Source organism: Magallana gigas, chromosome 3 (genome assembly GCF_963853765.1).
Source record: "Magallana gigas chromosome 3, xbMagGiga1.1, whole genome shotgun sequence".
Lineage (NCBI taxonomy): Eukaryota > Metazoa > Mollusca > Bivalvia > Ostreida > Ostreidae > Magallana > Magallana gigas.
In genome coordinates, this window is record NC_088855.1 from 25467534 (window position 1) to 25482937 (window position 15404).

The following is a 15404-nucleotide window of genomic DNA, read 5'->3' on the forward strand; positions in this document are numbered from 1 at the left end:
AAAATCTTCTTCTCAAGTACTGCTGAGTCAAATTCAACGAAATTTATCATAAATAATCATAAAAAGAAACCACTCCTAAGTGAAAAACATAGGTAATAACAGATTACAAAGCTCACCGATACAAGGCATCACCTTTATGAGTCCACCTTTATTATAAAGTATGAAAATTACAGTTAATGATCTTGGATACTGTTTTGACACAATATCATATATCATATGTTAAAAGTAGTTTGATAATGTTCATTTCATATGGTACTGTAAGATACAATGTTAATCAATACAATAATATAAAATATATTGTTATATTCAGTAGTATATTCTCACTATATAACTCTATATAGACGAATAGTCAATAATTGCAATATAAGCTCGTCCGAAAAATATTGACGGGTCAATATTTTTTTGATATTGACCGGCTAGGAATAATATCTAGAGAACATTCCCTCTATTTCAAATAATCGCCTCTGATTTGTTGATTCGTAAACGATGACGTAAATAACTCTTCGCGACTCCAAAACAAGGTTACGTCATAATAGACAGTCAGTCAAGGCAAGTAAACAACGGACACGCAATGCGACGGTTTGCTATCATAACGGATATAAGGATTTGCGAATTACTGTGAAGTAAAATCAGGTAGAACATCTGTATTTTCATTCTTCCGGTCGGCGGAATATCAACAGTGACCGTTTGATGCTGAGGATATTTTGGAAATGAACTTTGCACAAATTTGAATTCGTGAATTCTTTGTTGAGCTGAGAAAATTACGGCGATCTGTTTTCAATTACTTTCTTAAATTTTGGTTTGTTTCTTCATATAACAAAACAAATGTTGACTGTGTTTTCGGGCAACATTGATTATATTAGCCCCCTTGGGACGAAAAATATTGCCCTCCGCTTCGCGTCGGGCAATATTTCGTCCCTCGGGGGCTAATATAATCAATGTTGCCCTCAACCCCAGTCAATATTTGTATAATATTGCATTCTATGATACAATACAAAATATATCATTTGATACAATATAATACTGTAATGTATCATTTATGATACATAATATAATTTGAATCATATGATACAAAATACTTTAAAACCTTATTGTTTAATATGATACAATATCATATGATATAGTAATATGTAATATACAATATTTTATCACACAATATCGTATCATCTGACACAATGGTACGATATAACAATATCATGTGTTACAATTTCATGTAATATAATATTGAATTTATAATATAATATCATAGGATACAATATTATTAGCTCACCTGAGCTGAAAGCTCAAATGAGCTATTCTGATCACATTTTGTTATTCGTCCGTCTGTAAATTTTTTACAATTTGAATTTCTCTAAAACTGCTCGGCCAATTTCAACCAAATTTGGCACCAAGCATTTTTATGGGAAGGCAAATATAAATTGCAAAAATGACAGACCGATCTTCCTTCAGAGCGGAGAAAACCTCGAAACTGTAGAAAAAGGGTGTGCATTTTAAAAATCTTCTTCTCAAGAACTTCTGAGTCAAATTCAATGTAATTTAGCATAGATAATCCTTATGGAAAGGAAATATAAATTGCAAAACTTATGGGCTAAATCTGTTTCAAATCTGAATTATTACGAAAATAATAATAAAGGAAAGGCGTGTTTCAATCAGTTTATAGCTTCGGTTCGGTATTCTAAAGGAGTGTTGGTAAAATGGGTAGGCAAACCCGGGCCGGGACAAAATAAAAGCCTGGGCAGATCGAGATTATTCAATTTACGTCGATACAATGTCATTGAACTTTTCAGGATATGTTACAGACTAGTATATTTGTATTCACTGTAAATATTGATAGACAGCAATGCGTATTTTGGAATTTATTGACGATTGTTGTTTTCCAAATTGATAAAATGGGTAGGCAAACCCGGGTCGACATTTTACGGGTTTGTGGATTTATTTAAGAAGAAACTTAATAATCCATACTTCTAAAACGAGGCAGCCATGACGTATGATAACCGGGTCTATCTCACAAAGATGAATTTGTTTGTTGTGGAACAGTTCGCCTGCGAAGGGAATCTATGAAATATGCAAAATACATTGGTGCCGATTTTGTTAAGTAAATTGAGGTTAAATATTTTAATGCGTTGACAGTTTTCACATATGACGGTGGTGTTAGCTTTTTTTGATTTTCGTGTCGTTTTCATTATTTATGGTTTGTAACCTGGGAAGTGGCAACTGTCGCCTGTATTTTGTAATTTTTACGTATCAAATCATACAGAGACTCAGTAAATCAGACAGTTGACTGTTTACCTGCACAAATTAAGCAAACTCTGATGTATTAAAATACTAAAATACAACTCATTCTATCAGTGATTCTATATGATCTTTTGCGTTATGGTTGACTAATGCAATGTGTTTTGTTGAGATGCTGAGCTTTTTATTGAATTTATTCAGTTTAAATAGAGTTTAATATCGCTGACGAAAATATGTAGGTATATACTGTAAATTCCTAATTAAACGCGAGGAATTAATATCCGCATAAAATCGCGAGAAGCATTTTTCGCGGATTTTAAAATCTCGCCATTATTTTCTGAGTTGAAAACTAAAAGAAATAAGAAGAAAAGTTTAGCGTTCGCGATTTGATACAAACCAGCGGGATCGCGGAATTAAGTACTCGCGTAATATAAGGAATTTACAGTACATGTATATGATTCATTTTGAAAAATAAATTGTGCTCTTTTTTTGTTGTAGTGCATGTTTCTTATGTTTAATTGTTTACAATTTCTATTCACTAACCATATTTGAGTGTTAAGCTTCGAATTACATGAATAAGCAAGATACAGAGCTTTGCTCACAATTCTCTGTTTGTACACAGATCTGAGGTCATTTTTGTTTGTTTCCATCTTAAATCTGAATAGGAAATACCAAGTTAAGAATCTTAAGCTAATTGTAATAAACTCATGTGAACAAAATTTGACACAAACCTAGAAGAATTGTGAGGTCTGTATCTTGCTACGACTGACACTGAAATTTGGGTTGATCATTAGAAATGTCTCGCTAAACCGTTAAATACTTGTACAAAAAAATTAAACGATGATATGCTGCATCTACTCCCTGGTGCCCCCTTTTTATACAATGAATAATATGAAATCTACATCAATTTTGATAGTTTTTCAGACACGATAAATAAAAACGACACCGTTGAAACAGTTTGCATAGTTCTGACACAATTCTGTTACGGGGATAAAGGCATTATAGCTATTCCTTAGAAAATATTACAGCGGAAAATTATCCTGGTTTGTAGTCATTTGTTATTTTTGAATAAAGATGAAAATAATGGGTGGGCCCTAGTAAAATAGAGTGATATGCCTGTCAATAACATGTCAATTGACAACATTTTTCATTCAAGTGTATTTATCAATCAAGTGTGAGTGAGGTTATAAAAGTAACACGAGTTTACGCCAGGTAAACAACAGTCGTTTAGTTATAATGGGGAAGGCAAATTAAATACCGTATTTGAATATTTTTTGTTTGAGAAATTTAGTGCATTGAGGTACAATTTCCTTCTTCACATCTATAGGAACTTTTTTAATAAAATACAATAACTATTATAATATATATATTTTTAAAAATACAATAACTAGTAAGTAGTTGAGGTAGAAAATGTACCTATATGCTCTCATATATTTTGATCGCTTTATAAAGTGGTTGGGGGGGGGGGGGGGGGGGCAAAACGAAAATATAGGGAATTGGAATTTAAGTTAACAGTGTACCCCTACCAAATGATCTTGCGTAGGATTTTCTTATTCTCGGTATAAATAGTAGTATTCTATAAAGGTACAATGTCAAATTTCACTTCCTGTTGCTGAGAAGATATGTTGGTTATGTTAATATTAAATTTTTTTCTCTTTGCTAAACACGTGATGCAAATAATTTTTTCAAAAAATAAAAAAGTGTAAAATTCCAATACTGTGCAATATTTATTTTTTGTTATTCTACACAGGGGCCATATGGCACAATATCTTTTGAACACCCATTTTAAGTCATTGTTGCTCAGGTGAGCGATGTGGCCCAATGGGCCTCTTGTTTATCTCCCTTTGATTATGAAAGAGGGCGTGGCCCTTGACTTTAACAAACTTGAATTCCCTTCACCAAAGTGCCAAGTTAGGTAGAAATCAGCTTAGTGGTTCTGTTGAAAAATTCGAAAATGTAAAAAGTAATCAGAAAAGCTCAGAAGAAGATTTTTAAAGATTAACGCTATATAATACCGGGTATTCCTATGTAAAAAATTGACCCCCCCCCATTGTGGCCTCACCCTACCCTTGGAGTCATGATTTTCACGAGTTTGAATTAACTCTACCTGAGGATGCTTCCGTACAAGTTTTAAGATTTTCTGGGCAAATGGTTCTTGAGAAGATTTTTGAAAAATTTATGAAAATTTTCAATAATTCCTAATTACATGTATCTCCCCTTGTGAAAGGGTGTGGTACTTAATTTTCACAACTTTGAATCCCCTTTACCTAAGGATGCTTTGTGCCAAGTTTGGTTGAAATTGGCCTGTGGTTCTGGAGAAGATGTTGAAAATGTGAAAAGTTTACAGACAGACGGACGACAGACAAAATGTGATCACAAAGATCACTTGAGCTTTCAGCTTAGATGAGGTGAAAAAGGTAAAATGTTCCAGGCCAGTTTATACATATATTTAAAATTTGTAAAAATGTACAAAAATAAAAAAAAAGTTGATACTGCATGTCATTGAGTAGCTGCAATAATGTAGCCCTCTTCGATTTTTAGCTTAATACCGAGATGAAGTCAGGGGGAGCTTCTACTATACCCTCGGCGTCGGAACCGGTTTAACATTTTTGTTGCAGGTCCTGTATTTAAGTTACTACTTGTTCTATCTTCACCAAACTTGCATGGATGATGCATCTGGACTTGAAAGACTTGGATGCTGAATCTGGGCCATGAATTTCAGATGCTGGAGGAGGTTAAGGTTTTTGGAGCAGGTTAAAGTTTTTGGCGCAGGTGCCCTTTGATAGCAATTTCAAATTTACTACTGGTACTAACTTCACCAAACTTGAATGGATAGTGCGTGTTATGATACTGATGCATCTGACAGGCTTGAATGCTGAATCTGAGTCATAGATTTCTGATGCTGGAGGAGGTAAAGGTTTTTAGAGGTGGTTAAAGTTTTTAGAGCAGGTGCTCTGATGATTTATCGTAGTTATAATTACTGGTCCTAACTTCACCAAACTTGCTTGGATGCTACGTCTTATGATACTGATGCACCTGACAGGCTCGAATGCTGATTCTGAGTCATAGGTTTTGGATGTTCGATGAGGTTTATTTTTTAGAATCGGGGGTCAATCAGTTTAACTTCGGGCTCGATATTTCATATATTGAAAACCAGGTTATAGACAGGGGACCAGTCTAGGTCTTTAGAATTCTTTGCTAGAAAATATTACAGCGGTTCTTCAATATAGATGAAAATAATGGGTGGGCTTTAGTAAAATAAGAGTGATATACCTGTCAATACATCGATTATAATAGGTCTTTAACATATCTCGTGACAACATTTTTCATTCGAGTGTATTGATCGATCAAGTGAGTAAGGTTATAAAACGTCACACAAGTTCACGCCAGGTAAACAACAATCGTTTATTGACGGGGAAGAGCAATGACATTTTTTAATAATTTAATTTTAGCGCATTGGGGTACATTTTTCTCCTTTCACATATAGGAATTTTAAAAAATCATACGATACAACATCATACTATAGAATACAATATCATAATTATGTGTTACAATATTGTGATGTATTATGTGATAGATATAGGATCTCTCATGATTTGCGATGGTATATGATTTTCTATCCCCGAGCCTTGGCGAGGGGATAGAAAACACATAACGAGTTGGATAAAAATCATATACCATCGCAAATCATGAGATATTCTTTTTATCACATGTTTTAGCAAGTATTTTATTAATCCCAACTTTTTCTGTAAAAATTGTGATTGTGAGCCGCACAACACATTATTTACAACACGTCAACAACGTTATGCATGGAAAAAAAGTTCCTTGAAGTTTAACAAACAGACATTCATTTTCTAACATTTTTTTATGAATTCATGACAAATAACTGAGATAACATTAAATGTTTCAAATTTATATCTCAACACCCCTCAACTGAATTAATTATTTACTTTTTCATTCTACGTCAATCATTTAATATTTATTCGTTTGATGAGATATCGGCGCTTCTGATTGGTTGAAAAATTTCTTTGATACCTGCATCAATAAAATTTTGCCGGATCTACTTTTCTCAACTGTTCTGATCTAACACTATTTATAGAACGGTAATTTCCAAGATAAACAATGTCAACAAAATGTAAAGTTGCGTCTGTTTTATTGTCAGCAAACAAAATGCAACCTTGTGAATATAAAAACTTGAAAGTTTAACCTTCAAAAATATATAAAACACATTGTTTGATTCACGAAATAGAAAATTAAGCGTCTTCTCACGATTTCGTCTGCTTGAGATCAGTCAACATTTACAGCAAGGCTGGCTGTTCCTTTTTGCAGGAATATTATAACGAACATATAGGCCTATAAACTTTCACGGTAACACTACTGTTCAAATTTGGTAACGATAATTTTTAAATTTACACACGTAGATGCTCGGTTATCATAATGAGCGTCGTAAAGAAAAGCTATGAGTACTCAGTAATGCATCAACTCCTTCGGCGCATTCCAAGCGGCAGATATACCATTTAAGTACATCACTGGCTATCTAGTTACCACAGCGTTTACAAAAGTCGATTATACATACCATTCTTTGTCGACATATCAGCTATTTTCGTCCACGATCGCCTTTCCTTGGATGGTTATGTCCAGTTGCATATTCCAGCGATCTCACATGAAAACTAGTTTTATTACGAGTTTTTCTGCACAGTGAATAATATCACAAGCTATCGCATGTATTTTCCTTCCGTTCTCAATTCAGCCGGTTCAGATTTTAACTCACTATTTGTGTTTAATCCATTAATTTAGCACAATAGCTCTGCATCAGCTGAAGGCGAGTCCATTTTGAATATTGTTGCTGTTGTTGTTTTGTATTCATACGCGCCGCTTCATTTACATTATTTACATTTCTGATCAATGACACTTCACATTTTTTTATTTGAAAATGTTTTATTAAATGATAAGAAATGAAGATAATAATTTTTCTATTGATCGACGTATCAAAGAAAAAATTGACCGGAAAACTTTTTCATCAATGCGCTACGCGCATTGATGAAGTTTTCCGGTCAATTTTTTCTTTGATACGTCGATCAATAGAAAAATTATTATCTTCATTTCTTAAATCAACCGTCTAAACCTACGTAATGATTAACTATGACGTCACGTGGCGTAAGAACACACAGTGGAATATCAAAAATTTTATCCCATGAGTGATATCCACCGTATATTGGGATAAACATGTGATAAGATGTTGTATCACATAGCCACTATATTGTATTTTATATAAGAATTCTGATATTGTATGATGTGATTAAATACAATAATGTATAACATGATACAATATCATATCATATGTAACAATATCATATTCCATCATTATTTATTACAGTATTATATTATATTAAATGATATATATTGTAAGTTTCATAGGATGCAATGTCATATTCTATAATTATTATTGTATTGATAAATATTGTATCTTTAGTTATAATACTCCATGAAAGGAACATATGATTATCATACAATTTTTTAACATATGATAAACGAATTTGTGTCAAAACAGTATCCATGTATATCTAAGATCATAAAATATGATTTTCATATATAGTAATATGATAAAGGTGGTCTCTAAAAGGTGATGCCTCATAAAGTTGATGCCTCGTCTTGGTGAGTTTGTAATCTGTGATTACCTATGTTTTATATCTGATGTTCACAGGAGAGGGCTAGAATTCTAAAGTATCTCCGTAGAAAGTGATTTTTAAAAATTCAGGTTGAACAAATTAACCGTATATAAATCAAAACCAGATAAAACACATCAGCATGTGTACAAGTCGTCATTTATAGCAGCCATGACAGTTCTCGTTTGATTTTATGGGATTTACACTTGGAGTTTTGATGGACTTGATAATGTGGATGTCAGTGTAAATAAGCGATCTTACCTTGTTCTATCACTGAAACATCATTTAAAGAAATGGTTTTATTGAAAATTCATATTTACCGCGTTAATTATGTTTAAAATAGGGGAATTGAATTCTCATTGGCTGTCCCAAAATAAAACCGAGCAAGGTCAGTAAACATGGCGGACAAATTCAACTTGCGTTGTTGACATACACGAAAAAATAACCGATATATGGACTAAACCTGATATTTTTGGATTAATTTACGCCATACACAAGTACAATATTTGAGTTCAGGTAAGAAATATAAATGTTATTGTCATTTATGTACGATTTGAGCCGAAATCGTTCTGGGAGTGAATCCCTCCCGCATTTGCACCATTACGGAGATCCTATGGAGTTGTAGCCCTCCCCCCCCCCCCCCCCCCCAAAAAAAAAAATCGGGAGAGGGCTACATTATTGCAGCTAGTCATTGAGATGAAGGGGGGGGGGGGGGGGTCTCTGCATGTATTAAATAATTTGCTATGTCATTTCAATAGTGCATAACAAACAAAACTTAAACTGATTGCATTAACTCTGTTTTACCACAGGAGAACACATGACAGAGTATGAGCTAGCAGAGTACCTTACAACTCTACTTGGGTTCAATGGAGAGGGTGGCAGCAGTGAGCTCCAAGAGTTTGATTCCTCTACTGCCGGGGACATCATTGATCAAAACCTCCCTGTCAACGTCACAGAGGAAATGTTTGCAAATGAAATATTAGGCTTTTCAATGTACAAGGATGTCATGGCCACATCACAGCTGACTTCATAAATGCAGTGAAAGTGTTTTAAATATCAAGATTCGTCGAGGCTTTTGGTTTTAAGACATTCATTCCAAAAAAGGAATCAGAATTCACAATGATGACTGTGATATTGTGTCTATTTGTGTTTAAAGAGACATGGTCACGATTTTGGTAAAAAAAAATTCTGATCTTAATGTTTTCAATGCGTTAGCAAGGCAACCAAAATTTGGGTGTCATTCGTCGACTTATTAACGAATTACAGAGCTTACAATTCTTTGCTATGTAAACAAAGCTTTTGTTTACATTTTGAATGTTGAAGTGAAAATGCCAGCTTTTATTTTTAATACATAAAATGAATGTATTAAACGTGAGAACCTCTTTATTTATGCTTAAAATGAATAACAAGATAGACAAATCAGCTTGAAAAAGATATTTTACAAGTATATTGAAATTATGTGAACAAAAACATGGCACGAGTTTTGTTTACATGACGAAGAATTGTGAGCCATGTATCTTGCTTATAACTCTTCAACTGACTCTCAAAGAGGTATAGAGCACTTAATATACGATTTTGCCTAAAATATAGCACTTTTGCAAACATCAGACATTTTCAATTTTATACAATATTTAGTTAACAAATATTCAAAGGAATGCACATTACACAATTATCATGCTTTAAGAGTCTTAATTATCAGAGATGTATAGTAAAATAGTTAGTATGCGATGAAAAATGGAATATTTGACTATTTGAACCTCTTCAAACCTAAGAAATCAAATTAAAACTAGAACTGTTTTTGTTTTCAATAAAAAGTAAGGGCTTTTCGACAGCCCCAATTTCCCTTCTTTTATTTGAAATGTCAAAAAATTTATCTCTAATCTTTTTCCAAAATTTCTGGACGCCTCGGTATAACCATGCAGTTGCTTAGGTAGGAATGTATAAATAATTCTATGTCAAAAGAAAGATAACTCCAGAACTTTACAAGTAGCTACACTTTTAATTTCCAGAAGAATATTTTCAAAAAATCATTTTAAAGTAAGTATTCATTCCTCGGACCCACATTTATGCTGTATATTCTTACAGCAAAGCGAGATAACTCTTCCAAAAAATAATTTTGAAATTTAAAAAAGTTATGATCTTTAGGCCTTTCAAACCCCCATAAGGAGTCAAAAAGTGGCCCCTCGGACCATAATTTTTAAATTGCACTCTTTATTCTGAACAATTCACTGAAAAGATTTTTAAAATCTGAAGAGAAAAAAGTGACAGCTAAAGGGCTGTTTTGCACGTTGGCCCCTAATTTTTTCGAATTGTCCACCCAAAAACTTTTCCGGTCTGCGAATTTTGTGTATCATTATACATCTGCAATATTGTAACATTTACTTGAAACTTTTTGAGAAAACGAACGACGCGTGATTTTAGTTTAACACTGAAACTCCCATAGAAAATATTTCATAGGCTCATAAAATCGGAAGTACTCAATATTTTTTATTCAAACTTGGAATATATGTTAAATAGTTAAGAAATAAAGTACGCGTTTTCGTGAATGTTGCAGAATAACCTCCGAGGTCAAGAAATGTTGTTTTGAAATATTTCAAACAACATTTCGAGATCGAGGAGGTTATCCTGCAACATTCACGATAACAAGAACTTTATTTCTATTCTACTAACAGCCCAGTATTTCTACAGATCGTTTCTTCTATAGAGAGACGATCTAGGTCATTTTGACGGCTGTTCCGTGTAACCCCAACGGTTTTGTTAGTAATGTTTACATGTGTATTAATCAAAGGAATCACATGCAGACGACAGACGTTTTCTTTGGATTTTTAATACTCTTCACTTATTTATAAAATATCTTTGAATCATGTTCCTAATATTTTAAGGGCAATTTAATACAATTATTACTACTATACGTGATATATTTTAGGTAAAAACATGCAGTGAAAATGTGTTAGGGAGGTCCTAGGAACAGCCGCATTGATCTCTTAAAAATAAACATTTGAGGCAATACACATCCTTTTGACTGGAACTAACACGTGAAATTGACATGGTTTTAAAAAAAATTACGGTTTGAATTTGTACTTTCATGATCAGTGCGAGACAAATAGGTATTTCTGATCTGATAATTTACTGATGACGTTCGTGGTATATTGGAGAATAATGTCCGCGGCATCTCTTTGATCTCGGCAATAACTGTAGTAGAATTCTATATAAACAATAATTAGGCGTCTTTTAAAATTACTGAGGTTTTTTGAATTTTTTTCACCCCCCCCCCCCCTTTCTCAAGTTTGAGTCCTAATATCTCAAAAACGGTAAGATATAGAGAAATGCAAACGCTTATGATTTTGTACATCTAGACAAGATGCATCTTATTCTTAAATTTGAATGCTCCAACTCAAAAAACAATAAAGATATTGTGTTTTAATAAATTTTTAGTATTACCTCTGTCAAAACCGTAAGCGGAAGTCCAAAACCTTACATACGCGTGTTATATAAAAGTGCTATAAGACTATTGCATACTTGTTTTAATATGTCTTTCCGTTTTCATAAAATCGCTGACGAAACTTTGTCGAGAATAAGAATAATAATAAACAGAAGAATAACAATAGTTCTTTTCGACCGAAAGTCGAAAAGCCCTAATTATGTTTTACAGGTATTGTAGTACATGTTTACATTGAATTAATTTTAGTTTAACGTGGTCTTGGTACTGAAAATTAGAGTATTTCAATTAGTGACCTTTCTAATACAATCTTGTATTATATAGCCATATATATTTAAGACACCCATTGAACGTGTTAGATGCGTGGTCTAGTGGTAACGCGGAGGTCCTTTTGATTTTGTGGTCGCTGGATTGATTCAACCAGGTAGTAACTATTTTTTCAGTTAATTGATAAGCATGATTTTTTTTTATTTGTTTAATTCTATCTGAGTATAGGCACACCCAATATAAACAGATCTCTTTATTAACACTATATTATATGGGTTCTACATACAGCTGTACACTTGGATTCAAATTGCATTTTGCTGGAAGTTATCACGCTTCAGAATACCAACTGACATTATACACAGTTTCATATATTCACTTGTCGATGCAGGTTTCCCGAGTTTATGACAAATCAGTTGTAACAGACTCTATTATAAAAGCAGTATCAATGTTTCGAAAATCATATTGCGACGGATACCTGAAGCAATATTTAGTAACAGGTACTTTCCGTCCAGACAACGGGGGTTGGCGAAATAATGGGAAAAGGCGCTATACATCTTTCATTTGATCATTAGAAATGCATTCCTAAAGTTTTGTAAATAAAAAATAAAAATAGATTTTGACCAAAATCGTGACCATGCCCCTATAAGTTCTTGTTGAATGATATTTGAATAAACATTTAAAACAATGGAAGGGTAGTAATTTTCATATCTTCCTATAATTCATTTGAAACCTTGTTCTTCAGAAATACAAAAAATAACATATTTTCTTTTTAAAATTTATTAATTTTGCATTCTGCATGAAAAAACAAAAACAAAAACAAGAGGCCCATGGGCCACATCGCTCACCTCAGCAACACTAGCCATAATAAAATCAACTTAAGAAGTCATATCCAAAAATATTGGGACAAAGAATGAGTAAAATTGATCCTGTTTCAAAATCTTTCCAAAAATTTCTACAGATGTTTTTATATTGGGCACCTTTTGTAACTAGATAATTTCATAGTTATATCATATATTGACCATTGCCATTCTCAAAATGATCTTAGACAACTTTTCATATAAATATAAACCTATATCAAATTTTGAACCCCTTGTGTGGCCCAAGAATTATCCAGGTCCACAGTCTAAACAAATGTCAATATGATAAATTCATTTCTAATGTAAAAATTCGCCCCCCCCCCCCATTATAGTCTCATCCTTTCCAAAAAGAAGATATTTCTCTATACATTTCTAAGTAAGAATTTGCCCCCCCCCCCCCCCCCCATTGGTGGGCCAACCTTAACCCAAAGGATCATGACTTGAACAAACTAGAATATACACTACTTGAGGGTGCTTCCACACAATTGCATGTTACAGCTTTTTCTGTCAAGTTGGTTCTAGAGAAGAACATTTTTAAAAGTTTTTTCTCTATAAACATGTATTCTTACATAAAAATCACCCCTCCTCCATTGTAGCACCACTGTACCCCGGGGATTATGATTTAAACAACTGGACTCTAAACTACCTGAGGATGCTTCCAAACAAATGACAGCTTTTCTGGCCAATTGGTTCTTGAGAAGAAGATTTTTAAAGAACTTTCTCTATATATTCCTATGTAAAAATTCGATCCCCATTTGTGGCCCCACCGTACCCCCGGGGATCATGATTTAAACAATCTAGAATCTACACTATCTGAGGATGCTTCCACACAAGTTACAGTTTTTTGGCCAAATGGTTTTTGAGAAGATTTTTTAAACATACCAACAAATTGTTAATAATTCTTTATTACCTCCCTTTGAGAGAGAGTGTCGCCCTTTGAATCCCCTTCACCTAAGGAGCCTTGTGCCAGGTTTGGTTGAAATTGGCCCAGTGGTTCTGGAGAAGAAGTCGAAAATGTAAAAAGTTTACAGACGGATGGACAGACAGACGGACAGACAGACGCCAGACAAAAAGTATTAGAAAAGCTCACTTGAGCTTCTAGCTCAGATGAGTTAAAAACCAACTGTTCAAACTCCAATTTTTCCAAGCAACCCCATTTCAAATTTTCTGTCACTCAAATTTTTCCATCTCTCTTTTTTTAATCCAATGTCCAGCACAGATTTAATTTGTCGCTAGGTAATCCCGTAATTCCCTTTGGTGGATTAAAATTGGCAGGTGCATGCTTTACTTTCTTTTTTGTTTCTTTTCCATAAAGCTGAAAAAAATAAACATCAAAATAAGACTATTTTTGCATACAGTATGTACTCGTAACAATATCAATTTTAATAATATCAAGAGGCCCACAGACTCTAAAAGTCACCCGAGTACCATAGACCAACAGCAATAAGTTACTAAAGTGACCCAAAAAAATAAACTATATGGCCATATTTACCCTCCCCCCTTTCAGAAGTCTTAACCCTTTTCCCATGGCCTGTGAATATCACTATTTATGAAGAGGACATTATGGACACAATAACCATGGATTCAGTTACTAAGTAAACTTGCAAAACTTTGAAAGTACATCTGACTAAGGGGCCATAAATTTACTACAATTTTTGTTTTATTATTTCTTTTTTTCCTCCATTTTCATAATCACATATGATTTCATAAACAATATAATACATAAGGCTTTTTTCGCATTCTTACTTTCACACTCTTTTCTCTCCCTTTCACAATACATTCTCTTCAAAGCGAACAAAAAGGAAGAAAAATATATATAAATAAATCGATCAGTTGTTTACCATGTTTAAAATAACAATAAAATATGTTTTTCCAATTTTCCCAGATTTTATTAAATTTTGTAATCTCACATGATTTGATAGCTTTATATTTTTCAACTTTATATTTGAATAATAGATGATGTAACATCCCAACAAAGCCAGGTTTTTTGTTTTGCTTTGAACAATTAAAAACTAGAACTGTCCTAATGGGACTAATACCCCCGCAAGGATAATTTCAAGGACAAATAATTGAATTGAATAATAAAGGTTTGGAATACATACAACAACAAAAAAATTCTAGAATTGTAAAAAAAATTAGTTAACAAAGAAAAATTGAAATCAAAATTGTCAGAATTCACTGTAGATACATATCTATAACAGTAATACATTTATAAATGTATGTATCTGATGATATATTTTTTTTAATTTAATTGATTTAAAGAGAAACCAGCAAAATGACAATAACCCCTCCCTTTGCAGTAAATGGAAATACCGGTAGCCAAGCATTGCTCTTCTGTTGATAAAACTTTCAATATCTTTCTAATAAGAGTCTTGACAGATGCAATTAGTTGTTTCAAATTTTCCTCACTTTCTCCTATGGCACAATGGAAGTCCATATCAGAAAATTGATCCCATAGGACTATGATTTTCTTTGATGAGCTTGTTAAATTTAATAAACTCCCAAAACATTACCATTATTACCATACTACATACTATGTAAAAATATGTAAAAAAGGAAATTTAATTTAATTTAAAATTGCCAAAACACTACAATCATACATCAGTAAATTTGAATTTCATTTAAATTAATGCCAAATAGGGTCACTTCATCAATTTACTTGACTAATAAATTTAAACAACTTCAAAATAGTTTAACTTCTTTATTAATAATGATAATATATATTTCCTTATAATGATAGAAACTTTTGGTTTACATGAAACAGTTTTAAAATAGCCCCAAAACCATCACCCATTTTACAGATTATCAATTTCCCCTAAACACATGCTCCATCTGAACCATGGCTCAGATAATGGCTCCCTTGGGACAAATGAATTCAGCCACACTTGTCTTTGATGTTCTTATTAGCTCCTAAAAATTTATCATTGACAAACAAAAACTTTG

General features: G+C 33.0%; 2 protein-coding genes across 2 annotated transcripts in view; one reads left to right on the forward strand and one right to left on the reverse strand.

Moving 5' to 3' along the window:
- Positions 1 to 12289, forward strand: part of LOC105334009 (cilia- and flagella-associated protein 251) — a 78126-nt gene extending 65837 nt beyond the window's left edge. Inside the window, exon 22 of the mRNA XM_034482472.2 lies at positions 8708 to 12289. Within this exon, the coding sequence (XP_034338363.1) occupies positions 8708 to 8931 (224 nt within the window). The 3' untranslated portion in view covers positions 8932 to 12289. The remainder of the gene's footprint in view (positions 1 to 8707) is intronic.
- Positions 12290 to 12365: 76 nt separating this feature from the next.
- LOC105319092 (nucleolar complex protein 4 homolog A) overlaps positions 12366 to 15404 on the reverse strand; it is a 100776-nt gene continuing 97737 nt past the window's right edge. Inside the window, exon 13 of the mRNA XM_066079069.1 lies at positions 12366 to 13776. Coding sequence (XP_065935141.1) covers positions 13660 to 13776 — 117 coding nt within the window. The 3' untranslated portion in view covers positions 12366 to 13659. The remainder of the gene's footprint in view (positions 13777 to 15404) is intronic.